The 27962-nt window shown below is 37.2% G+C and overlaps 3 protein-coding genes across 3 annotated transcripts in view; 1 reads left to right on the top strand and 2 right to left on the bottom strand.

Annotated features, from left to right (window-relative positions):
* IKZF3 (IKAROS family zinc finger 3) overlaps nt 1–6835 on the bottom strand; it is a gene marked incomplete at its 5' end in the record, with an annotated part of 84245 nt that extends 77410 nt beyond the window's left edge. Inside the window, 4 exon segments of the mRNA XM_080826858.1 lie at nt 6503–6533; nt 6536–6655; nt 6657–6814; nt 6817–6835. Of these exon segments, the coding sequence (XP_080682984.1) occupies nt 6503–6533; nt 6536–6655; nt 6657–6814; nt 6817–6835 (328 nt within the window).
* Nucleotides 6836–9344: 2509 nt separating this feature from the next.
* LOC308357025 (ubiquitin-conjugating enzyme E2 variant 2-like) lies at nt 9345–9832 on the bottom strand (the record flags this gene model as incomplete). Its single annotated transcript, XM_080826498.1, has 2 exons — nt 9345–9540; nt 9628–9832. The coding sequence occupies 2 exons, from the start codon at nt 9830–9832 to the stop codon at nt 9395–9397; spliced, it is 351 nt and encodes a 116-aa protein (XP_080682624.1). The 3' UTR covers nt 9345–9394.
* Nucleotides 9833–12082: 2250 nt separating this feature from the next.
* Nucleotides 12083–19639, top strand: ZPBP2 (zona pellucida binding protein 2; the record flags this gene model as incomplete). The annotated part of the gene is made up of 8 exons (XM_080826581.1): nt 12083–12131; nt 12288–12353; nt 13452–13577; nt 14616–14777; nt 16688–16906; nt 17750–17832; nt 18784–18964; nt 19545–19639. 8 exons carry the CDS (start codon nt 12083–12085, stop codon nt 19637–19639), a joined length of 981 nt encoding a protein of 326 aa, XP_080682707.1.
* Between the last annotated feature and the right edge of the window lie 8323 nt (nt 19640–27962).

Consider the following 27962-nt stretch of genomic DNA (forward strand, 5'->3'; position numbering starts at 1 on the left):
CAAGCACATTAGCCTGAGCCTTTATGGGCACTTAGTTAAATAGAGGGAATAGGAGAGTTAGTGATGTTCTTACTTACATAATTTTACATGAGCAATTATGCACAGGAAAAAAAATACAGGTGCTGAACCATAATCTTACTCGTCACATTTATAAAATGTTTATATTTCAAAGAGTTTCAAAGAGTTGGTAAAAAAAAAGTTTTATTTTGAGGTCAGGGCATAAATTTATACATTGATAATCTTCAATGCATTAAAATTTGGTAAATGATACTCATGAAAGTCAAATAAAATTTAAATCAAGTTAGCTTCTGATGCACATCTGTGGTACTGTCTACATCGTATGCAAGCATAAAATCAACTATTAATGGCTATTAGTGAGTGATTTCCTAATTACAGAGATAAAAGGCAGATGATAACAAATATGATTAATTGTTAGGCATAAAAATTAGTAACTTTCAGTTTTCAGACCAGAGCTATTATATATAGCTGTGATGTAACTCCACATCTATAAACTATTTACAGGTTTATGAGCATGATCTTTTTTTCATATTCACTGACTCTATATGACTACTATTTTAGGAAACTATTTTGATGTGCCAAATATTCTGATAAGTTAATAGTCTTTCAAATAGGTATCACTTTGCAAGTGAGCTGATAGTGCTGTAATAGAAAACTCAAATTAAGAGAAATATGTTGTCAATTTTAAGAATCAAAACATTTGTTATAAAGAAATAGTTTATTGTGGAAAGTACAGTGCTTCACTGAAATAAAGAATGTAGCAAAAATTTTTTTAAATCCAAAAGTTAGAAGACACTCTATTATTCTGCCCAAAGTAGAGCCAATATTGGATTAGAAAAAGATGGTAGTATTCATACTGTTGGATTTAGCCAACATTCTAAACTCTTCTACCAAATCTTTAACAGCTCCACTGACAAATTAGCCAGCAAAATTAGTTTCAATGTCACTCTTCTCCTTATTTTCTTTACCCTAAAAGCTGAACAAATAATCAAATGACCAAACACACAGGCAACTCATTCATTAATTTATTCAATTAATATGACTGTAGTTGTACTATGTGCTAAGGAATGGACTGATGATAAAAAGATGCTTACACTTTGGAACCTGACAGTCTAGAAGGAGCTACAGTTATATTAATAACCAAAATAAGCAAGAAATCTAGTTAAATAATCTTTAGATAATTAAGAGTTACAAGTAGAAAATATAGCTTTATATTGCTTCATCAGTGATGCTATGGAAATATTTTCAGTTTTGTTTATTTTTAAAAAGTTTCTGTATAAACCCACAAATAATCTGATGTGCCAAAAATTTCAGCTCTAAGAACATATATTAATAAACACAATTTGTGATATGTTGCTAATTCTATTGGTATAAAAAGTGGGGAGATAAACTGATTTTGAATTTTTGACAGTGAGTAAAGAGTATTGTTTCATAAACACATTTTATTCTATTTCAGATCCATTATTAAACACCTACTTTTTTTTAATCTCTTCTAAGAGGTACACATATACACATATCTACTATAATCCAGTATCAACTCCATATTATTTTGATTTACTCTACACTACTTTGGACTCTAAGAATTTTAATTTTGGATGCAGAAAGTAGATTTCCATTAATGCTGAAAAATTATCTCATTCAAAATCATGGGAATTAAAGTGTTTTGATAATTATATAGTAATAATAACCAGAAGGTATACATTGGTCATATTTAAAATAATCTACATATAATAGAAATGTAATTATTGTTTCTTTTTTTTTTTAGAGATTCAAAAGACCTTAGAGTCATCCTTATGGTTTTTAATTTTTATAAATATACCAGTTAGGGGGCGTCTGGGTGGTTCAGTGGGTTAAAGCCTCTGCCTTCGGCTTAAGTCATGATCCCAGGGTACTGGGATTGAGCCCCGCATCAGGCTCTCTGCTCAGCACGGACCCTGCTTCCTCCTCTCTCTCTGCCTGCCTCTCTGCCTACTTGTGATCTCTGTCTGTCAAATAAATAAATAAAATCTTTTAAAAAAATAATAAATACACCAGTTAGTAAAAATTTGTATTTTTAAAAAGCTAGATAGCAGAATGATCTCTATGTCCTTGTGATGTTTAGGATCTCTTTTCAAAATAATTAATGAATTCTTAATACAAAAAATCCTTTTATTGAGCACCTACTACAGGCAGGTTTCTGTATTAATCTCTCAGTTCTTCTCATACATGATCTAGAACTACAGCTTGAGTCAGGTGCCAATTAACACTGGATGTCTAATAAAAGATGTATGAATCATCTTTTAGTCCTAAATAAGTGAATATATACAGTTAATATATTGACAAGTTTATAATAATGTATTAAAAAGGTATTACTGGAAAGTTGTATGCTAATTTTATGGTATCATCTATATCTTACTGACTGAGAAAGCAAATTTCTGTTGCTATTTGATCCATATTTTAATGGACTAATAAGTGATCCTGAAATCTGTCAATATAAAGTTAATAGATTACATTTGATTTTAGGGATAGTTTAGCCAAAAACCCCAATAACATTTTTGTTTTCTTGGCTTTCTTTTCTGTTATACTGTTTAATTGAGTACTTTAAAAATTTTCTGAGTTCTATCAAAAAATTGTTAGCACCAATAAACTACTACTCATAAAAATTAATCAAATAAAAGGCATCATAATAAATATAACAAAAGTTGTTTTTCAGCACTATTTTCTTTTTTTTTCTTTTAAAGGTTTTATTTATTTATTTGACAGAGAGAGAGAGATCACAAGTAGGCAGAGAGGCAGGCAGAGAGAGAGGGGGGAAGGCAGGCTCCTTGCTGAGCAGAGAGCCTGATGTGGGGCTCGATCCCAGGACTCTGGGATCATGACCTGAGCCGAAGGCAAAGGCTTTAACCCACTGAGCCACCCAGGCGCCCCTCAGCACTATTTTCTTAATTGAATGCAACAAACTCTGAGGTTCTTTTATGAACCAAGAACTATTCTAGGAACTAAGTACACAAAAATAAGACATATTCTCTGCCCTCTAGAAGGAAAGACCAGGGGGAATAAATATTTACATCAATAAATAATTTCAATACAATTGGCAGAAATAGGCACAGAAAGGAAAGGCTCTTAGCTTAGGTGGAAGAAGGTGAGGGACCAGTAGGGTGACCACCAGAAGGCACCAGAGAAGGTCGTCAGAAGGAGGGTATCTGCAGAACCTTCAGGGTGATGATGCCTGAGCAGAATCTTGAAGGACGAATAAGCATAATCAAGTATAGAATGGGTTGAAGACTTCAGTGAAGAAAGTGTGAAATCCCATGTTGGATCATAGAAAGCACGAACAGGAATCTTATAAAATTATGTTCTAACAGGATCATGTGGCCTTTCTGCAGCTTTTGTTCTTTTGAACTTTACCATTTCATCCTTCATATGTTCATAATGGAGGGCTCAGTAAACTCCACCATTTGGAGGCTATATCTCTGTAAACGCAACCATCCAGATCATAGAAAGGGAATTAGAAATGAAAAATGGCTTCCACAAAAGCCATGTGGTAAGAAGCAGAAGCTGACATCAAGAAGACGACAAAATTTGTTCAATAACCCTGGAATATTTAGTGTGGGGGCATTCAACTCTACAGTTCAAAACGCCTGCGAGTTTATATTATAGAATAATAATACACCACCTGATGGTCAGAATAGTAACCCAGGGTCACCAAGATAAAGTTATCTCTTGTGTACCTTGTTTATAAGACAGGGGGTTGTGTAATAAATACACTTAGATCTCTATCCAATATAGTTTAAATAGAAAAGTTTTATATTAAATAAGAAACATGTCAATACCTATGAAATTTATATTTGTGAACAACCTCATTTCCCAACCATAACAGATAGAAGAACTACTGTTATTACAACACAAATAACAAAATTTAGCAACATCAAGAGTCTTTGGATAGAAAATATTTCAGATCACAGATTGTGAGAAAAGAAAAAAGTTATAGTTTCTGAGTTATTTATTATATGTACTAAACTTTTCATTATTACATGACAAAATTTCAATTTCAAAAGCTTGTCATCTGACATCTTCACAGATAGAATGTCTCAATAAATGTTTGCTGAAGAATGAATTTTTTTTTAAAGATTTTATTTATTTATTTGACAGACAGATTACAAGTAGGCAAGAGAGGCAGGCAGGGAGAGAGAGGAGGAAGCAGGCTCTCCACGGAGCAGAGAGCCCAATGTGGGGCTCGATCCCAGGACCCTGGGATCATGACCTGCGCCGAAAGCAGAGGCTTTAACCCATTGAGCCACCCAGGCACCCCTGAAGAATGAATTTTTTAAAAATTTTATATGCTGAGGGAATGACTGACTAAACAGCTTTACATTTCACAATAAACTGTAGCATGTTAATTTGATCACCAAATTAGGCAGAAAATAAAAGTATTCCATAAAGTATTCTACTTTCTTAAACTGCCAAGAAATGAGAGGTATACATTGTAGTTCAAATCTCTGTATTTTGAGTCTAAAATGTCAAGATAATATAAAAATATTTTAAATATCAAGCACATGGGCCAGATTAGTCAATCTCAGTTAGCTATAATGAACTAGATATTTTACTACATCAACTACTCCATCTTCAAAGACCTGATGATAGAAAAGCCAAATTCACATCATTAATCATTTTTAAATTTTATTTTTTTATTTAAGTGTTGAAGTTTTTGCATTAAGCATACTATATACTATCCATCTCTATGGACCTATGAATTTAATCTAGACATCTAAACACACAACTGATCACTGCCTATATACTATATCCCATCTTTCCCCCTTTATAGTTTGTACATTCTAACTCAAATTCTATACAAGTGTTCATTCCTTTCTTATTTAGACAGTCTTTATTCAGGCTTATCTAAAAGTTTGTTAGGGACACTACTATCCCAAATTATGCTATTAAGCTAGTAATTTCTTTATTTCACATTAAATGAATTCAGGAGTATTAACATTTACTGGGAAATACTCTCCTTCCCACAGATTTACACTATTCTGTATGTTAGTCTGGAGAAGCGAAAGGACTAAGAAAAATAATGTTGAATACTGATTTATAACTTCACAAAAACAAATTTGGCAACTCATCTATAATAATGAAAGCATGAGAGTTTTTAAAATTATTTTTTCATAATGTATAGTGACCTAATTTTTTCCTGTTCTTGGCCAACCAGACCTTTACATATTAACAATTACACTTCATAAACCATTTTTAAATATTCACAATGTCAAATTTTAGAGTTACTTTAAAACCCCAATAATTTAAAATTTAATAGCATAGTTTTTCATATGAGAAAACACCTGAAGCATTATTCATAATGGCCATTTAAAAGTTTCCATATCCATACTAAACACATTGACTTGTTTGGCATTCTATAAGAAAAAAAAATTATATGGGCCACAGCAGTTAGAAAAACTGTAAGCATACTCCATGTAAATACTTCAGGATCATAATATTGCATTCAGTTATATTATCTGTGTGTGTGGAGGAAGCTCTACCTCCTATATCTTGTATCCCAAAATATTTAATCAAATTTAAATAACTTCATATATTCTAGATTTAGAGTTGTCAAACATCAAGGTTAATTGACAACAGAAAATCCTTCGATTATTATGAAAAAATCCATGCTATTCATAATATTTATCAAGTTAACATTTTTATTAGGTGTCAGTATCTCATTTATTAATACAATGAATATGTTTCTCACAAACTCTGATCTTCGAAATATCATTACCTTCCCCAACTTGAAATGCATCTGCCATTTTCAAGGTTTTACAAACACTTGTTGAAAAGACCACTGAGAAGTTTACAATAGTAGTGTGAAATTTTAGTTACCCAAGTAAGTATATACTGTAAAATTTTTGAGAAACGAGAAGTTTCACGGCTTTCAAAATTAATTTAAATGAAATTTTTTAATTGAGCTTGATTTTTGCTTTGGGTAAAGAAAGATCTTTAGAAGATAGAGTTTCAAGGGAGCCACCAGTGCCAACCACATAAAAATTTACCTTTTCCCACATGATAGCATTTACTCTTAGAAGAAAAAAACTGTCCCGTTTCATTCTAAAAAGGTCACTCAGATTAGCATAATTCCAATGGACACTAAGGCCATGGAGAAAAAAAGCATCCAAAAAGATCAGTGATTCCAACCCAGTTTGCTGCCATTTCAGGGACGCCCCATAAGTACTCTTCCTCTGCACGATTCGAGTTGACCCCTCATGTCTGACAACCCTTAAGACATAAAACTGAGGAGAAGTTATCACTTTCCAAAGTTAGGTGGGAGCTGGGGGGGGGGGCAGTATGAGAGATGTATGAGAACCGACACGCTTTGCCTTCTGAAATACCTCATATTTACTTTTGACAAAAGAAATAAATAGAATCAAAACCGAGATTCAGAAGGAACTCTCTCTGCTGCGTGCACCGGTCGAACTTTTCAAAGACCCCTTAGAAAAGAAGCGGGCTGGAGGCTCACCTTCCATCTCGACGCCGGGCTGGGCTGGGCTGGGCTGGATTGGATTGGAGTTGCGCTCTGGCTCCCCGGCCGCTCCACGTGCTCCTGCCGTCGCCAGGACGCAGCGCGCAGCTGGCGGGAGATTCCCGGCGTGGGGAGTCCCCGGGATCCGGCAGCCGCGTCGGCGCAGATTGAAAGCGGCAGGAGCCGGCGACCGGCCGGTGCGCGGGGTTACAGCGGCGCTGGCTGGCGGCGGCTTTAAAGTACGCTCGCCAAGGAGAGCCCGAGGTTCCGCACCTCCAGCCCCCTTTTGAATGTCAAACCTGAGAACCAGACAGGATGGAAATGGCGCATCAGTAAATTGTCCCAAAGTATCTATTTAAGAAGGATAATGGATGGGACGGTAATATATGGGGGGAGGGACGATCTGGATTGTTTTCTTAAGTTCAAAGTTTAAGTTCAAAAGAGGTTTGTCTTAAATTCAACAAGATCTGGAACTTTTGGTCTAGATTCGGGGATGATAGCAATGAATATCGTCAAAGAGAACTCACTCCGTTTGAAGTCTTATGTTTTTCTTCCTGTTTTTCTTTTCACATGATAATTCTTGGTCCAAGTTTTCAGAAAACTCTAAGACAGTTCAAAGGGATTTGGGCACTTTTATCAACTTTTTCATTTCGGGAAGCAAAAATTCTCTCACTTTTGTTTTCACTTACTATGTACTCTATGTGTTTATTTTCTACTACTCTGCTTTCTTCCAAGTAGGATCTGAGACAGCTTACAAAAAACATATACATATACATACATACAATGTATCAGAAAAGTAAGTAAAGAAAATAGAGCTAAGGGGAGGGTGTGATAAGATAGTAAAATTAATTAAAGGATGTTACCGCACAGAAACATACCAGTCAACATCTTTCCCTAGTATCCTTCTTGCTTTATAGAGGTAAAGCACAAATTTGACTATAGGAAAAGGAAAGGGGAAGTGCCCGTATGACAATTTTTCAAAAGCAGAACTTTTCTTCACATTGAAGTCTAAGGGACATTGTTCCCGTGAATCCTTATAAAGATATCCATTGCATTGAATTAGACAACATGTGAATGATTCTCAAAAAGGTCACTTCCACCCTTGTTAGAAAATTGCATTGTTGGGGCGCCTGAGTGGCTCAGTGGGTTAAAGCCTCTGCCTTCGGCTCAGGTCATGATCCCAGGGTCCTGGGACCGAGCCCCGCATCAGGCTCTCTGCTCAGCAGGGAGCCTGCTTCCTCCTCTCTCTCTACCTGCCTCTCTACTTGTGATCTGTCAAATAAATAAATAAAATCTTTAAAAAAAATTGCATTGTTACTGTATACAAATCTACTTCAGACTTAAGGTTGGGGGATTGTGCATCAGCAGACCATATCAGAAGAAACCCACAATTACAAACTAAAGTGTCCATATTGTAATTTATGAATTTTAGTTTATTTTAAATATGCCTTGGTATAGAAGGTCAACATACATGTGTGTGTATCAATACACATACACATTTATGTGTGGTGGGTGATTTTTTTTTTTCCCTGAGTAAACAGCTTTCATTTTCTTTGTTTTAAGATCATGACACCATGGAGGTATCTCTGTAGATTGTTAGAGTTCTATGGGATTATTATTTTGGAGAATTTTGGAGAAATACTCTAAATACCAGGTCTAATTATAGTATTGAAAGGGGAAATTTGTTGTTTGTTAGTTTCTAAAAGCAAAAATAGCACATCAAAAGTAGCAGAAGAGGAACTGTAAAATTTCACAGGGATGGTTTAAGGATGAAGAGTTATTTGGTTATTAAAAGGATGTAAAACTGTTATTATACTTAGCAGTGGAACGTGTTACTACTCTGTAAATAATTAGTTCAAAATGAAGTATTTCAGACTCCAGAGAATGGTACTTAGGGGAATAAATAAAAAGTAGGTGGGTGAAATAATTTATGTAGCTACTCCACCCTCAAGGAGGTGGAGCATAATCCCCACTCCTTAGTGTGGGCTTCCTATAGTGACTTCCTTCCAAACAGTATGGTACGAAAGGGAGGGAAAAGAGTAATTTTGAAGAAGAGAAATCTGACAAACACTACCTTAGCCAGGTGATCAAGGTAACATCAACAGTGATAAAATACATTGATAGTATGTACCCTTTTTTTTCCCCCTGAGGACATGCTCCACATTTTATTTACATTTTAAGACTAACTTTAATCTCAAAATCACATACCCATACACCTATTTCCTTTTTGTTGATTTCACTTAAATGCATGGTTTGTCAAACAAAGACTGTAAACAAATATTTACCATGTCTGTTACATGTAACACACAGGAACGGCTTTTAACAGAAATTCATCGACCTCCCCCACAACATTTTTTATTATAAATACAGGTATCAAAACAATCCTGAACATTTTTTTGATACTAGTAGTAGTCAGCACCCACACCGCTTCAAAAATTAACACAATTTGTGACAATAGTCATTGTATCTGCTACTTCAGACAATTTCAACTGAAGCTCTTTCACTAAGTAAGATGGACAAAGCATGCCATTTCTGTTTTTCCTCTTGAAATTTGTTTTTACTTTTCAGAAACACACATACTTCCACAGCATCTGATTCTTCTCTCCATGCTTTCATCTTGTAAACCTGAATTCTATTTTGAGTACTCCAGGTTTATGCTTAAATGATAGTGCCTTAACAAGAGAAAAAAATTGTGCTGCATTTTTCCTCCTGTAACCTGAAAACATAATGGTGTACATATATTAAATATATTCTTACAAATGTCCAGGTCATGTTTACCAACTGGAATTCTTTTACTTAATGGTGGGTATTTTGCATTGTGATATTTAATCAAGACATTAACATGAGTAGAAGGTTGTTGATTTAAGACAAGTTTTAGATCCACTAAAATTAATTGTTGTATGTTTGTCCTTCTGGTGGCTGTGGAAGCTTCATATTTTCTTTGGACATCATTAGACGTCTTAGCTCTTGAAGTACAACTTTAATGCTATATGAATTTTGCCATTTTGCTAACACTGGTATGCTCCGTGCATCCACTATTCCACTGGAATTATTAATTCCATTCATATTAATTTTGGCTACAAATCTAACTGATGGAGGAGCTTCTGGTTATTTAGGTCCACATTCTACTTTCAGGCTATATATTCTGTTTTCATAATTTGTCCTTGGTGGCCCAATAATCATGCCTGTCCACCTTCTAAGTGTCATATCTTCATCATCTTCAAGGCCCCAGCTAACCATACCATCTCCTACTCCTTTTTGTCCTTCTTCAAGTTCTTCCAACAAGCGAAAATTACGAGGAACTTTAACTCCTGTGGAGACCGCCATCTTCTCCTGCAGCCCCGATAGTATGTATCTTTAATACAATGTTATGGGAATGGCACTTATCTCTATAGTCTTCTACGCAAAAATCTATGCCCTTAGTAAAATAATGAGAAAATGTCAGACAAATTCCAGTAGAGAGGCATTCTGCAAAGTACCTAACTAGTTAAGGTCAGGTAATGGCATCAAAATTGTCATTAACTTTCAAGGTTGTCAAAAACAAGAAATGTCTGAGAAACTGTCACAGCCAAGAAGAACCTAAGGAAACATGATGACTTAATGTAGTGTGGGAGTCTGGGTGGGATTCTGGAGCAGAAAAAGGACATTTAAGTAAAAGCTAAGAAATCTAAATAAAGTAGATGCCTTATTTAATAGTAATGTATCGATGCTAGTTCATTAATTGTGAGAAATGTACAATACTAATGTAAGATGTCATTAGTAGGGAAAACTAGGTGGGAGTACACAAGAATTCTCTACTACATTCACAATTTTTCTGTAGATCTAAAACTGTTTTTTTTTTAAAGACTTTATTCATTAATTTGACAGAGAGAGACACAGCGAGAGAGGGAACACAAGCAGAGGGAATGGGAGATGGAGAAGTAGGCTTCCCACTGAGCAGGGAGCCCCATGCCGGACTCTCTCCCAGAACCCTGGGATCATGACCTGAGCCCAAAGCAGATGCTTAAGGACTGAGCCACCCAACTGTTCTAAAATTAGAAGTTTATTTTAAAAGAGTGGAGGGATACATTCAACAAACTACTACTACTACTCACTTTGTTAAGTCTCAGCTTACAGTATTCAAAGTTTATTACACAGTATTAATAAGAATTGATTGCTTCTAATAACTGGGAAACTAATAAAAAAAAAAACCACTGTGGACTTATAATGTACTTTGACTAAAACTGAAATGTCAAACTGCTAGGGAATGAAAGATAATCCCTAAATTTGTCTTCATTATCACCACCTCAAGAAGGAAGAGAACAGTTGAGACTAAACCATGAATCTAGACACAGTAACTGACATGGGTGGATCTGACTCACTGAATCACATCTCATGGCTTAAGCTACGTAGGTATAATTAACAGTGACTAAAAATGAAATCACTGACAAAGTTTGCTCCTGGACCATCTGAGATAGTCCAAGTACTGACTTGGCTCAAAGGAAATAAAACTGAAAACTCTTGATCTCACCCAAAATAATCATTCTGCACCCTGTCTGAACCTTGGTTTCTTTACCCACCAGCCTACTCAAAACCACCCCTGAGGGTGTCCCGCTGCTAAGAAATAGACAACAAACAGGCCGCCAAACTGGTCGCCAAGAAAGAACCATGGTCTCTTTCCGATCTCTGTGATCTTTACTCATCTGTCATCCGTCTCCACAGGAAAAGCAGACTTGGGGGAATCTTGCCTTTCGATTGGGCCCGTTTTCAAAAGCAAGGTTACTTCACGACCCTAGGTAAATTTGCATGGGGTGGGGGTCTCCCAACGCCATCTCATACTCGCTGTGGAAATTAAAGGTTAAATGTTCCTCCAGCGTGGGAAAGGGTGGGGAGGCCTTGTTGGCGCACGAGTGGTTCTTCAGGTTCTTCGTTTGGGGGGGCTAGAAAATGCAGTTACATAAAAATTGGGTGGAAGAGTTTGGAAAAGTTGTTGCACACAACTTCAGGCAGAATTCACGAGAAGCAAGGCGCCAGAAATTCCCACAGGCTCTTTGCTTCCTGTAAGAAGTAAATTCTTAACACGCTTCTCCCTCCCTCCAGTCCTAATGTAATTGCATCCTTACGCGCCTTACCCCATTGTCCTATATGGGATCCACACTGTTCCTCTCCTGGACGTCTTCAGCCTCCAAAAAAGGAAATAATCCAATCGCGAAGGGTTGGCTTCCTTAACATTACTCTTTCCTTCTCTCGGGACTAGGGGGTGCTGCTCAAAGAACGAAGTCACAGAGAGCGCGGGAAAATGGCGCCAGGCGCGAGGCACTCGCACGAGGGCGGGCGCATGCGCGCTGGGGGGGCGGGGCGCTCGCCTCCCGTGATCGGGCCCAGCACGCGCCCGCCCCGCCCCCGCCCTCGAGGCCGCGGAGCGCGCACGCGCTCTCCTGCGCGTCCGCTCCCGCTGTAGCGACGGACGGGTAGGGGAGCTGACCCCGGCGGTTTGCTCCGCTCTGTGGAGGAGAGATGGGGAGGCGCTGGGCCTGGGCTGAGGTAGGAAGGAGCCCGACCCTCGACGCCTCCCGCGAAGCTAGCCCCTGAGCCGTGATGCGAGCGTGGGTCCTACTCTCCGCGGTGCTCTGGTACCTCACTGGAGGTGGGGCTCCTCCCGCCTGCCCGGTCCCCCTCCGCCCGCCTGGCCCCTCTTCCCAGTCCTGCCCCCTCCGCTTCGCCGCGCCCTGCCCTTCTCTGAGCCCCCCCCCCCCCCCGCTCCTCTTCTACCTAAAAAGTCAGTGGTTTCTTTTTCCAACAGTTGGATGGCAGCGTTCTTCTGAACGTACCGGGAAAGGCCTCGTTTATGGCAAGCCGGGACATCCAGGTACTCAGGACCTCTTCACCCGCAGAGTCTTGTCAGAAGAGCCGGGTGTGCAGTGGACCTGCTTAATGTTCTTCCAGCGAAGGGAAAGGGAGAGAGAGCTCGCTGACCGTCCACCTGGTGCTTGGCCCTCGCATCATTTCATCCTTACAGCGACGCCTTAGTGTGTCACACGGCTCATAAGGAGCTAGGATTCAATGCAGATCTTTCTCTGATGCCACCTCACTTCCAGGTGTCTCTGCTGCTTTGCAACGCGCGGGGCCCGCTCAGAGTGATTTCCAGGGCTGCAAGTCCCTCTGTTTGGAGCTCCTACACATCCTTTAAGGCTCAGCTCAAATGTCGTTTATCACTGTGATGACACTAAGTGGCATTCCCCAAGGAAAATTTGTCACGCGGCCAACTTTAGATAATTTGGGGCCAGTTCACAGCATTTGTCATGTTTGGGATCTCTCCATGTTTGGAGCCCTTCCCCTTTTTCCCACCCCCACCCCCGCAAATCGTGGGACTGTATTGTAGGTTTAGGGCCTGGTATTCAGTAGACTTAAAATCAGTATCTTGTGGGACTGCGTGGGTTCGAAGTAGAGTATGCTGCCTCTACCAGATCCGAAACATAGAATAGGTAACTGCAGAAAATCTTTCTAGTATGCCCCCACATAGGTTTAATTATTGTTCCCAAAAGAGGACATTTATAGTTAAATATCAAGTTCCTCTTAGGGATGACAGTGATTATTTTGAGAATAGTTTCCTTTTCTGATCTCTAAATCAATTCCACTAATCCTTCAAAGAATTGTGATTCAAGTGAGTTCTGAATCTGTACATTAAAACGAATTAAATATATGTACATTTTTATAAGCAAAACTATAATTATGTACATTTTATAAGCAAAACTATAGTTATAATATAACTATAAAGAATACTAGCGGTCTAGAGTTTTAAAAACTTACAGAAGAAAAAATTTATATTAGCATTCTAAGTGTTATAATGGTATGCTGATTTTTAAAATACTGAAATCCAAAAAGAACTAATCAGTATGTCTTTGGGACAAAATGGCAGGAAGTGTATTTCTTAATTTTGTTTTATATTGTTTTTTTTTGGTCGCAGTGAAAATATATGTAAAATTACATCACAGTAGCCCAATCCTTGCCTGTATGGATTTTAAACGTGCTAAAAAAGAAACAGTGGACCCCACCTACTCATGGATTGGGCCTAATGAAAAGCCATTAACAGGTAACTTATTTGATCTTAGTTATTTTCTTAAATGATAGGGACTTTTTTAAATTTCAATTTTTTAAAAGATTTTATTTATTTATTTGACAGAGAGAGATCACAAGTAGGCAGAGAAAGAGAGAGAGAGGAGGAAGCAGGCTCCCTGCCGAACAGAAAGCCCGATGCGGGACTCGATCCCAGGACCCTGGGATTGTGACCTGAGTCGAAGGCAGAGGCTTAACCCACTGAGCCACCCAGGCGCCCAAGGGACTTTTTTTATTTAAAGAAAAGCACTGTGACTTATTGGGATGAACAAATTGAAATTTAATTTTAACTGCAGTTTCACCTGCTCCATACTTAGAGCAAATCCTGTTATATTTTGGTCTGTGCCTTATTTTCTCTTTATTAAAAAAACTGAAGCAATAATTTTATTAATCCTACTTCCCAGAGCTATATTATTTCAAAAGTTTTTATAAAACCTAAAATTTGGGAAACTTGGGTGTCTCAGTCAGTTAACTGTCTGCCTTCTGCTCAGGTCATGATCCCAGTGTCCCAAGTCCAGCTCCCTGCTCAGCAGGGAGCCTGCTTCTCCCTCTTGCACTTCCCCTGTTTGTGCTCTCTCACTCTCTCTGTCAAATAAATTTTAAAAAATCTTTAAAAAAAATTATCTTTGTAGCATCTATCTTGGAGATGAAGTATTTAATGTGGAATTTTTCATGATGTTAGAAGAGTGTATTGGAGTATTAGCATTATTAATTTCTGTCTTATATGAGGAAATTGTGTAGTACTACAGAGCAGTGTAATCTCACTTATTACATTACCATCATAAAGCAAATGAAATTAGAGGCCAAGAAATGAATTAAAGAAAACCAAAATGTATTTTAAAAGTGTACTTATGTGGTTTTCCATAGAGATAACAGAATTAAGATTTTTTTAAATTCTTGAAGTTAAGTAGTCCATTAATTTTTTAAGTTTTGTATTTATTTATAACTCCATTTACTAAATAATGTTTGAATTGTTATATGTTAAATAACCAAGTAATTTACTATTTCTGTTTAGAAAATCATCAAATAAATATAACTAAAACAGGAAAGCTGAAGATGGAAGATTTTCAGGAGGCTTTGTCTGGACTTTATACATGTACTCTTTCTTATAAGACTGTCAAAGCAGAAACCCAAGAAGAAACGGTAGTAAAGCAGAGATACGACTTTATGATCTTTGGTAAGAATATGGGCACGTTTTAACTTACATATTTAGTTTGGATAAGAATTAAGTGTATGGTCTCTTAATTTAGTGAAAGTGAGTCTGTTATATTTAATTATTATGACTTATGGAATATTTTGGCATATTTGACCATGCAAACTCATAAATTGACATCTAGATAGTGTGTCCTAAATATCCTCTTTTAGCCTTTCACTTCCCGCCATCTAGGCATGCAAGTACAATCTACTTTACCACAATTTTGCCAGGTCATTTAAAACTGATGTTTAATTCTATAAAAGCAAATTGATCATCCTTTTCACTGGACTATACTGACAATAACACTTTCTGCAAATTAAGACATTCCCCCCATCTTATTGTTTCTGATACTGTTAACTTATCTATATATCCAGCCATTTCTTCTCTTGTACTGAGTGGACAATGTATCAGATGAAAACAACCTTTTTTCCTTTTTACATATTCCTTACTGCTTTGTCAAAATTGACCGTATAGTTGTGGGTTTATTTCTGGGTTTTCTTTTCTTTTCTGTTCTATTGATCTCTGTGTATATTTTTGTGGCAGTACCATACTGGTTTTTTAAATTATTTTTATTAGCATATAATGTATTATTTCCCCCAGGGGTACAGGTTTGTGAATCGTCAGGCTTACACACTTCATACACTCACCATATCACATACCCTCCCCAATGTCCATATCCCATCCACCCTCTCCACACCCCTCCTCCCCCCAGCAACCCTCAGCTTGTTTTGTAAGATTAAGAGTCTCTTATGGTTTGTCTCCCTCCCACTCCCATCTTGTTTCATTTTTTCCTTCCCTACCTCCCAACCCCCCCACTCTGCCTCTCAAATTCCTCATATCAGGGAGATCATATGATAATTGACTTTCTCTGATTAACTTATTTTGCTCAGCATGATACCCTCTAGTTCCATCCACATTGTTGCAAATTGCAAGATTTAATTTCTTTTGATAGCTGCATAGTATTCCATTGTATATGTATATACCACACCTCCTTTATCCATTCATCTGTTGGTGGACATCTAGGTTCTTTCCATAGTTTGGCTCTTGTGGACATTGCTGCTGTAAACATTAGGGTGCACATGCCCCTTCGGATCTTGTATCTTTAGGGTAAATACCCAGTAGCGCAATTTCTGGGTCGTAGGGTAGCTCTATTTTCAACTTTTTGAGGAACCTCCATGCTGTTTTCCAGAGTGGCTGCACCAGCTTGCATTCCCACCAACAGTGTAGGAGAGTTCCCCTTTCTCCGCATCCTCATCAACATCTGTCCTTTCCTGACTTGTTAATTTTAGCCATTCTGACTAGTGTGAGGTGATATCTCATTGTGGTTTTGATTTGTATTTCCCTGATGTTGAACACTTTTTCATGTGTCTGTTGGCCATCTGGATGTCTTCTTTGCAGAGATGTCTGTTCATGTCTTCTGGCCATTTCTTGATTGGATTATTTGTTCTTTGGGTGTTGAGTTTGATAAGTTCTTTATAGATTTTGGATACTAGCCCTTTATCTGATATATCATTTGCAAATATCTTCTCCCATTCTGTCAGTTGTCTTTTGGTTTTGTTGACTGTTTCCTTTGCTGTGCAAAAGCTTTTGATAATGATGAAGTCCCAGTAGTTGCTTTTTGCCCTTGTTTCCCTTGCCTTTAGCAATGTTTCTGGGAAGAAGTTGCTGCAGCTGAGGTCCGAGAGGTTGCTGCCTGTGTTCTCAGAAAACAACCTTTTTTCATTAAAGTTATTAGTTTTGTATATATTTTTAGGACAAACTGATAAAACTTATTAGATAAGTTTCTATGCTAATTTGCAAGATTAATGAGATTTAATATTACATGTTATTTGCAAATTGTTTAGTAGCACAATGGTAAGCACAATTGTTTTTATTCTCATCATTTTTTACAGCCTATCGAGAACCTGATTATTCATATCAGATGGCTGTACGTTTTACCACAAAGTCTTGTGAAGGAAGATACAATGACCTGCTTTTTAGAGTGCTGAAGAAAATCTTGGATAATTTAATCTCTGATTTGTCATGCCATGTCGTAGAACCATCATATAAATGCCATTTTGTTAAAATTCCAAAACATGGCCTCGTACATGAGCTATTTATAGCCTTTCAAGGTAAGAAAAAAATTTAACATTTCTTTAATGTGAGATACCTTACAAAATAGGCCTTAAATATTTGTGGGTTTTTTTTAGATTTTATTTATTTATTTGACAGACAGAGATCACAAGTAGGCAGAGAAGCAGGCAGAGAGAGAGGGGGAAGCAGGCTCCTCGCTGAGCAGAGAGACTGATTTGGGGCTCAATCCCAGAACCCCGGGATCATGACCTGATCCGAAGGCAGAGGCCTTAACCCACTGAGCCACCCAGGCGCCCCGGCCTTAAATATTTGTTAAGCACTAAAGTATACTGTTGGTTCTAGCCTGGTTAAGTTTTTAAAATTTAATATATTAACTATTTACTTTAAACAATGATATATTGTTACTTACCTTTTTTTTTTTAAACTTATTTTTTTAAGTAGGCTCCACGCTCACTGTGAGGCTTGAATTCACAACCTTAAGATCAAGAATTACATGCTGTACAGACTGAGCCAAACAGGCACCCCGATATTGTTGTTTATCTTTTAGAAGTCAGTATCATTTCATAAATTCTATGCAGCTAATATTTAATTTATAAATTCCTGAAAACTTAAATTGTATTTTTGAGAAGAACTTAATAAAAGAGAGGAACCAAACAAAATTGATTTCCATTTATTTTAAAGCCTTGTAGTTACTTTGATTAGCCCCCAGATGGAGTGAAATCATAATGTATAAGTTATTCAAATTGTGCACTTTACTACTAGGATTAGATAGATTAAACACATGCATGCATACATACTGAATTCAGTATTCAAAGTTTTATTGGAATGGATGGAACTTTTTAGAATTCTTTTGTAAAGATACCATTTTTTTCCCTCTCCAGTTAATCCTTTTGCACCAGGGTGGAAAGGTGCATGCAATGATTCTGCTGACTGTGAAGATATCACTAATCATAATATCCTCCAGGTGAGAATTTCAATGTAGGGTGTAAGTATTTAAATAATTAATAAACTATGTAAAAATTTTTGTAAATACTTTCTTATTAATTTAAACATTTCTTCAAAAATCAATTTTTCCATGTTGTGACTATTAATAGTAGACATTCTAAACAAGTAGATTTAAATTATTGTTTTTAAAAATATAGAGTATTATTGATTTTTGATTTCAGTTTTTTAAGCTGAGGGTCTTGGCTTTATCAAGATGTTTTGTTTTGGAATAATACATCTAGAATAATATATAGCTCCCCAGGTTAATAGTATGTATTTTTTCTATGTTGGAAGGATGGATCTCTGGTTTTTGTTTCCCAGAGGGTAACTAAGCAGCAGCTTGAAGAACAGCCCCACAACCATGTAATCCTAGGTTAAACCAGTAGTTTTTCCAAAATTGTATCTCTGCTGGTCATAATAGTTGCTTCCCCTCTACCATTCTCAGAGGCTAATGACATAGTCTAAAAAATCCCTTTACTCTCCTGACCTAGTTCCTGAGCCCATGCCCTTAATATTGTGCATGACTTATGGAAAGCACTAAGTTAGTATTAGTTATTATTAAACTCTGTGTTCAAAAAATAAAATTTACATCACTGGTTTGTAATGCTGATTAGAGAATAGTTTTGGTTTCCATTTGGCTTGCCTCTTTGGAATTAGAAATAATGAACTCTCTGTTATCCACACATGAAATAGACGTGCTGCAAATAATTTAAACCTCTATTTAATTTTTCTTAACTATTGTACATATGAATTGACAATAATTGATAAGGTCAAGACTAGACTAATTTTAGTATTAACACACAACTTTTCAGGAATTCATCTGTTGGATAAAGCATGACATGCTTATTACTATGTTTCATTGCCTCTGATACTGGAGGATAAATCTGGTTCACAATTCAGTAATTGTACTTCTGGTATTTTAAAATCTTAGGCAAGAGATCGGATAGAAGAATTTTTCCGGAGCCAAGCATATATTTACTACCACGACTTTAATAAAACTATACCAGCTATGCATTTTGTGGACCACAGTTTTCAAGTAGTACGTATGGATAGCTGTCGTCCAGGCTTTGGAAAAAATGAAGGTCTACACAGTAATTGCGCTAGCTGTTGCGGTAATTATAAAATTTAAACATCTAAATATTTAGGTTACATAGTCAAGAATAGATTATTAATTCCTTTAAGATAATTGAATATAGTGATTCTTTCACAATACGTTATACTTAGTTAAAGGGAAGTAAAACTCCAAAGCCCAAATTTCTAAATATAATCATTCTCATGTGTATTAATTCTTCCTAATGCACTCTTCTGTGTTATAAAACATTTTTATAGTGTTCTGAGATAAGCTGCTATGCTACGAAGGAAAAAAACAGAATAGTCCTATCTAGAAAACAGAATTGGAAATAGAAACTAGAAAACTAGAAATAGGAACTCATAAATGGGACATTGCAGAAGATACTGTAAAATGCTGATATTAAAGGAGAAAATAAGATTCCAACTTTCTCCTACCTTTAAGATCATCAAATTAAAATGTTTCAAACTCACAAATAATCTTCCACAACTTAATTGGCTGAATATTACTCAGTATAACATAGGTATAGAAACAATGTGATACTGAAGGCAGATTTATATTACTGATATAAAATACCTCTAACCGAAATGATAATAATGTACTCCATGTTTTTTCCTCTGCAGTGGTTTGTAGTCCTGGGACTTTTAGTCCTGATGTTGATGTTACTTGTCAGAGCTGTGTTTCCATCCGTGTTTATGGAGCTAAATCTTGCACATAAACTTCAAACAAAAATCGTATTATGAAGACTAGAGGTGAAAGTATTATTACTTGCTTGTGGAGGTGGGGAACATAACATAATTTGTTCACATCCCGGAGCATCAAAGATCCATTAAGTAAGACCAATAAGACCAAAACATTGGAAAACATACATTTTAGAAACTTTAAAAAGATAGTTGATGTGGCATTTCTAAGAAGGAATTTAATATCTCCAATGGACAAAGGAAAGTGTATTAGTGGATGATTTTCAATGAAATATGTTTTGCTGTTTACAAACTGAATCTATTGCTCTGTACTTAAGACTATATTAAGGTCAAGAAGAGTAGCAAAGTATAATATAATAAAAACTTTATATTTTCCATATATTAATTTGTTTGAAATCACTCTGATATGATATAAAGGCATATATACTACCTTTGTAATTAGGACCAAAAAAGTTGTTTCTTTTGGTCCCTTTGCTATTAGTTTGTTTTTTAAATTAGTTTTAAAAGTATAGTTTCAGATTTATAGAATAATTGAGCACATATTACATAGAGTTTAGTATACCCTCACCCTCCCCAATATACCCCTACTATTACCCTATTGTATCAGTGTGATACATTTGTTACAATTAATGAAAAAAGTTGATACTGTTATTAACTATAGTTCATAGTTTATATTAAGTCATTCTTTGTGTTATACAGTTCTATGGGTTTTCACAAATGCATAATGCCTTGTGTTTACCGTTACAGTTTCATACAGAATAGTTGCACTACCATAAAAATCCCTTGTGCTTTACCTATTCATCTCTCACTCTTGCTTCAGAACTCTTGACACCACTGATTTTTTTAAATGTCTCTATGGTTTTGCCTTTGCCAAAATGTTATGTACTTGCAATTATACAATATGTAGACTTTTCAGGCTGGCTTCTTTCACTTAGCAATATACATTTAAGGTTTCTCCACGTCTTTTTGTGACTTGATCATTTTTTATTGCTGAATAATATTCCATTGTATGGATATATGAAGGACATCGTGGTTGTTTCCAGGTTTTGGTGATTATGAATAAAGCTGCTGTAAACATTTGTGTGCAGGTTTTTGTGTGGACTTAAGTTTTCAACTCAGTTGCATAAATATCTAGGAGTGTGATTGCTGGATTGTATGGTAAGATTATGTATCGTAAGAAACTGCCAAACCATCTCCCAAATTGGTTTACCATTTTGCATTCTCACCAGCAAGGAATATGTTCTTGTTGCCTCTCATCCTCACCAGTGTTTGGTATTTTCTGTTTTTTAGATTTTGCCATTCTAATAGGTATGTAGTAAAATTTCATTGTTGTTTTAATTTGAAATTCTCTAATGACATCTGATGCTGAGCATCTTTCATATGCTTATTTGTATATCTTCTTTGGCTAGGTGTCCAGATCTTTGTTCATTTTTTTATTGGATTATTTATTCTCTTATTGCTGAGTTCTAAGAGTTCTTTATGTAGTTTAGCTACAAATTCCTTCTCAGATACATGTTTTGCAAATATTTTCTCCCAGTCTTTCTCCTCACTCTTTTAACAGTTTCTTTCATCAAACAGAAGTTTCTGATTTTAGTAAACCCCAACTTACCAGTTTTTCTTTCACAGATCATGCTTTTGGCATCATACCTAAAAACTCTTCACCAAACCCACAGTCATCTAGATTTTCTCCTCTTATATTCTAGAAGTTACATAGTCTCATGTTTACATTTAAGTGTAACATTAATTAGTTTTTTGTGAAGAGTATAATTTGTGTGTCTAGATTCCTTTTTTTTGCATATGGATATCCAGTTCTAGCATCGTTTGTTGAAAAGACTATACTTCCTCCATTGAATTGCCTTTGCTCCTTTGTCAATGATCAGTTGACTACATTTGTGTGGGTCTATGCTTGGGTTCTCTCTTCTGCTCTACTTACCAATTTGTCTATCCTTTCATCAGTACCATGGTCTCTTGATTGCTGTATAGTAAATCTTAAATTTGGTTAGTATCAGTCCTCTGACTTTGTTCTTCTTTAGTATTGTGTTATTCTGGATCTTTGGCTTTCCACATAAACTTTAGAATCAGTTTGTTGATAACCACCAAATAACTTGCTGGGAGTTTGGTTGGAATCTATAGGTTAAGTTGGGGAAGACTGACATCTTAAATAGATCAAGTCCTCCTATCCAGGAACCTGGAATAGCTGTATATTTAGATCTTCTTTGATTTATTTAATCAGAGTTTTGTAGTTCTCCTCGCATAGATCTTGTACATATTTTCTTAGATTTATGTCTAAATATTTAAGGTTTGGGGTGCAAATATAAATTACATTGTATTTTTTGCATTTCAAATTCCAGATATTCATTGCTGGTATTTAGGAAGGCAATTGGCTTTTGTATATTGACTTCATATCTTGTGATCTTAATGTAATTGCTTATTAATTCCAAGATGCTTTTTGTTGATTCTTTGGGATTTTCGTTTTTAAAAAAAGATTTATTTATTTGTGAGAGAGAGGAAAGGTACATGATGCATGTGCACATGTGTGTACATGGGGGAAGGACAGAGGGAGAGGGGGAGAGAATCTTAAGCAGACTCTGTGCTGAGCATGGAGCCTGATTCTGGGCTCTGTCCCATAACCCCCAAGATTACAACCAGATTGGAAACTGACTGGAGTGGAAACCAAGAGTCAGACACTCAACTGACAGCCCTACCCAGGTGCACTGATTCTTTGGGATTTTCTATGTAAACAATCATATTATCTATGAACAAAGACAGTTTTGTTTCTTCCTTCCCAGTCTGTATATTTTTCACTTTCTTGTCTTGTCTTACTACATTAAATAGAACTTCCAGTATGGTATTGAATAGGAGTAGTAAGAGAGGACATCTTTGCCTTGTTCTGGATCTTAGAGAGAAAGCATCCTATTTCTCAGCTAGCTATAGTTTTTTTAATAGATATTCTTTATGAAGTTGAGGAAGTTCTGTTCTATTCCAAGTTTTGCTAAGAGTTTTTATCATGAATGGGTATTGGATTTTGCCAAATGCTTTTTCTGCATTTATTGGTGTGATCATATGATTTTTCTTCTTCAACCTGTTGATGAGATGGATTGCATTAATTGATTTTCAAATATTGAAGAATACCAGCATATTTAGAATAAATCCCTTTTAGTCATGGTATATAATTTTTTTAAAAGATTTTATTTATTTATTTGATAGAGATTACAAGTAGGCAGAGAGGCAGGCAGAGAGAGAGGAGGAAGCAGGCTTCCCACTGAGCAGAGAGCCCAATGCGGGGCTCGATCCCAGGACCCTGGGATCATGACCTGAGCCAAAGGCAGAGGCTTAACCCACTGAGCCATCCAGGTGCCCCGGTATATAATTATTTTTATACACTGTTGGATTTGATTTGTTAATCGTCTATTGAGGATTCTTGCTTTTATGTTCATGAGACATACTGGTCTGCAGTTTTCCTTTCTTGTAATATCATTATCTGGTTTTAATAATAGGGTTATTTAGTATTAGTATTAACATTGTAGATATGTGAGTCAGTCAGAATCCTCTTAGGAGACAGAAAACACAAAGTAATTTGAACAGGAAAAGTTTAAAGAGGTATTAATTATAACAGAGGATTAGAATAGCAAGGAATTGATTAGGAAGATATAAAGAGAACCCTAAAGAATATAGGAATAGCAGATATAAAGAGCAGCTACTGCCACTAGGACTGAGATAGAGTGTCCAAGAATGAGCCACCATCTCCCAGAGCAGATATCCAGACTTTATTGAAGAGGGCACAACCATGGGTCACTGAATGGCAGAAGTCACTGATGCTGGAAATTCACTCTGTGTAACTTCCCAGAGAACCACCCTCCAGGGTGCCAAGGAAAGTTGTTCATGGGGTAATTTCTCACTCAACTACAAAACCACGCAAGGAGGAGAGGTTTTTGCCAAACTGCTAGCCACCATGCTCTGTGGGATATGAACACTGGAAATGTCTCGGGAGGCTGCCAAGGCAACAATCTAGAACCAGAAAGAAAATTCCTTTCCTCCTCTAGGATCTCCCCAGCATCATCTCTGACAAAATTTAATGCTGTGCCAGCTGGTAAAGGAAAACATTTACAAGACCCAAATCCAGTTTCATAAAACAGACAAGAAAGATATATTTGGAGCTAAGAGGCAATCAATTAATAACTGAGAAGGTGCAACCCTTTGATTATTCAGCTTCCATATGTACCTTTCTATATACCTTTGAACACTTGTACATTGACAAAGAACTTTTATATTTCTACCTAAGAAGGTCCATCATACAAGTACTCACCATTTCCTAAAAATACAATGAAACATAGTTCCAACAGTCATTGTTTCTATTGATGACTATATTAATTATTCCTCAAGTTCATTCATGGTCCCATTCATTTCCTAAGGACTAAATTGTAAAATTCACAACCAACAACTTGAATATAAACTAAAAATCAGGAAGAAGAAAATGGGTAGTGAATATAATATAATAATAATAACCATGAATATAACAAGCAAAGAGAATATGTGCAAAGTTTCTGTAACTGGTCATGAGGTTGTAATTGTTATCTGTGCCTTCCTTTTTCAACTACTCATTCCATCTTTTTCTTGGCCTCAGCCAGAATTTCAGTTGCTCTGGGTTTTTTATCTTGTGGAATGACCAAAACCTTCACATCCAAAGGGTATGGGTCCTTATGTTCTGCCTTTTTAAATTACTGTTGTTGCTATGTAGTTTTCTGTTAACCCTTATTATTGGGGAAGGAAGAACTAAGAAGTACCCCAGAACATCTAAGTCCTAGAAAAGTTCCTCCTTGCTGCCATCATGTAGTAGTAACTCAGTTCTCCCTTGGTAATCAGGATAATCACTCCAGTTAGTAAGTTAACACACCACTTACCTTTTATCTGGCCTGTTGGTTCCATAGTGTATGGAACTTAGATGTCCAGGTGGCGATCTCATCTTCCAGTTCAGGAAAGAAGAACCACTGTTGTTTTTCCTGGTAGAAGCATTCCCCCACTTGAGGACAATGATCTCCAAACCAGTAGAGCTCACAGTTGCCAGGATAGAGAGTAAAAATTCTGCAAGTGGGTTACTAAGTGTAATTTTGAGAGGGTCCACTTCTACGTCCACTTCTGATTTCTAGACTATTCTGGCTATGAAGGAGACAGTGCCATATATATTAATCTCTGATTCAAAGCATATAATACCCCTTTGTTTCAGGGTATTATCTCTCAACTGACACTGTAACTGAGATTTTGGTAAGCCATTTCACTTTTCAGTTATGCCAGTTGCTTCTAGGTGATGGGGTATATAGTAAGACCATTTAATTCTTTGGTTATGAGCCCATTGCTTTACTTCCTTTGTTTAGAAGTGAATTCCTTGATCAGACAAGTGTGGTGTGGTATGTCACGATGGTAGATAAGGCACCCTATGAGTCCACTGGTGCTGGCAGAAGCATTCTGAGCACAGAAGGCAAATCCACGCCCAGAATTTGTGTCTATTCCAGTAAGGATGAATCTCTGTTGTTTGGACAGTTTTACTTCATCAGTGTAAAAAGAATTAGTCACATAGGTTAATGAATATAATGCTGTCCTGAGACAGACTAATGCATTATTCTTTTTTATTTGTAATAATCTGTCTCATTTTGAAACAGAATTTTATAAAAGTGAGAAACAGAATGTGAACTTTTAAAAAAATTAACATATAATGTATTATTTGCTTCAGGGGTACAGGTCTGTGAATCATCAGTCTTACACAATTCACAGCACTAACTATAGCACATACCCTCCCCAATGTCCATAATCCAGCCATCAGCAACCCTCAGTTTGTTTCCTAAGGTTAAGAGTCTCTTATGGTTTGTTGCCCTCCCTGGTCCCATCTTGTTTCATTTTTTCCCCCTACCCCCCAAATCCCCTGCCCTGCCTCTCAAATTCCTCATATCGGAGAGATCACATGATAAATGTCTGTCTCTGATTGACTTATTTCGCTCAGCATAATACTCTCTAGTTCCATCCATGTCATTACAAATGGCAGGATTTCGGGGGTTTTGATGGCTTCATAGTATTCCATCATATATAGATACCATATCTTTATCCGTTCATCTGTTGATGGACTTTTGGTTCTTTCCATAGTTTGGCTATTGTGGACATTGCTGTATAAACATTAGGGTGCACGTGCCCCTTTGGATAACTACATTTGTATCTCTAGGGTAAATACCCAGTAATGTGATTGCTGGGTCGTAGGGTAGCTCTATTTTCAACTTTTTGAGGAACCTCCATGCTGTTTTCTAGAGTGCACCAGCTTGCATTCCCACCAACAGTGTAAGAGGGTTCCCCTTTCTCCACATCCTCATCAACATCTGTCCTTTCCTGACTTGTTAATTTTAGCCATTCTGACTGGTGTGAGCTGGTAACTTACTGTGGTTTTGATTTGCATTTCCCTGATGGCGAGTGATGTTGAGCACTTTTTCATGTGTTGTTGGCCATTTGGATGTCTTTTTTCCAGAAATGTCTGTTCATGTCTTCTGGCCATTTCTTCTTCCTTTTTTTTTTTTTTTTTAAGATTTTATTTATTTGTTTGACACATAAAGAGAGTGAGAGAAGGAACACAAGCAGGGGGAGTGGAAGAGGGAGAAGCAGGGAGCCTGATGTGGAGCTTGATCCCAAGACTCTGGGATCATGACCTGAGCTGAAGGCAGACACTTCTTAACAATTGAGCCACCCAGGGTCCCCCCCTCCCCACGCCATATCTTGAATGGATTATTTGTTCTTTGGGTGTTGAGTTTGATAAGTTGTTTTGTTTTGTTTTTTAAAGATTTTTATTTATTTATTTGACAGAGATCACAGGTAGGCAGAGAGAGAGGAAGGGAAGCAGGCTCCCCGCTGAGCAGAGAGCCCAATGTGGGGCTCGATCCCAGGACCCTGGGATCATGACCTGAGCCGAAGGCAGAGGCTTTAACCCACTGAGCCACCCAGGTGCCCCAAGTTCGATAAGTTTTTAAGTTTTTTAAAGATTTTGGATACTAGCCCTTTATCTGATATGTCATTTGCAAATATCGTCTCCCATTCTGTCCTTTGTCTTTTGGTTTTGTTGACTGTTTCCTTTGCTGTACAGAAGCTTTTGATCTTGATTAAGTCCCAGTAATTCCTTTTGCCTTTGTTTCCCTTGCCTTTGGTGATGTTTCTGGGAAGAAGTTGCAGCAGCTGAGGTTGAAGAGGTTGCCATCTGTGTTCTCAAGGATTTTGAGAACACAGAGTGTCTTGAGTGTAAACACTTTAATGACTGAATTCTAAAGGGAAACTTCTGTCCCCTTAAGAATTAAAGTCTCGGGGCACATGGATGGCTCAGTCAGTTAAGGGTCCTCTGAGTCTTGTTTTGCTCAAGTCATGATCTCGGGGTCATGACGTCAAGACCTATGTTAGACTCTACCCTCAGTGGGGAGTCTGCTTCAGATTCTTTCTCTCTCCCTCTGCCCTCCCCACCCCCACTCACTTGTGCTCTCTCTCAAATAAATAAATACATCTTTAAAAGAAAAAAAAAGGAATTAAATGTCTACTTCTTGAAGGTGGAACTACTACCAAAACCATCCTTGAGAGGGGTGCCTGGGTGGCTCAGTGGGTTAAAGCCTCTGCCTTGGGCTCGGATCGTGATCTCAGAGTCCTGGGATCGAGCCCCACGTTGGGCTCTCTGCTTGGCAGGGAGCCTGCCTCCCCCTCTCTCTGCCTGTTTCTCTGCCTACTTGTAATTTCTGTCTGTCAGATAAATAAATAAAAATCTTAGGAAAAAAACAACAACAAACCATCCTTGAGAGACTGATGCCTAGGGAACCGAAGAGGGGAGTTCCATGTGCTCGGAAAGAACAGCTAACACATACATAGCACTATGTGCCAGGTGCTGTTCTAAATGCTTTTGATGTAGTTATTCAATAGTCCTCATGTTCATCATAGTAGGTACATACTCATTATTCACATTTTATAGAGAGCAAGCAGAAGGACATAATTGTTAAGTAATTCGCCCAAAGTTACACAGCTAGTAAGTAGAAGAGTTGGCATGGGAAGTCTCCAGAATCTTATTTACTAGCTACTCTGTCTTTCTTAGCAAGCTTTATCTTAACAAGTAATTAATGATTCCTAACATATTTTTTAAGGATTTTATTTATTTATTAGAGAGAGAGAGACAGCGGGAGAGGGAACACAAGCAGGGGGAGTGGGAGAGGGAGAAGCAGGCCTCCACACTGAGCAGGGAGCCCCACACGGGGCTCGATCCCAGAACCCAAGGATCACAACCGTGCCAAAGGGAGATGCTTAATGACTGAGCCACCCAGTCACCCCATTCCT

The sequence above is a fragment of the Martes martes genome (assembly GCF_963455335.1).
Source record: "Martes martes genome assembly, chromosome: 16".
In the NCBI taxonomy this organism is placed as follows: domain Eukaryota; kingdom Metazoa; phylum Chordata; class Mammalia; order Carnivora; family Mustelidae; genus Martes; species Martes martes.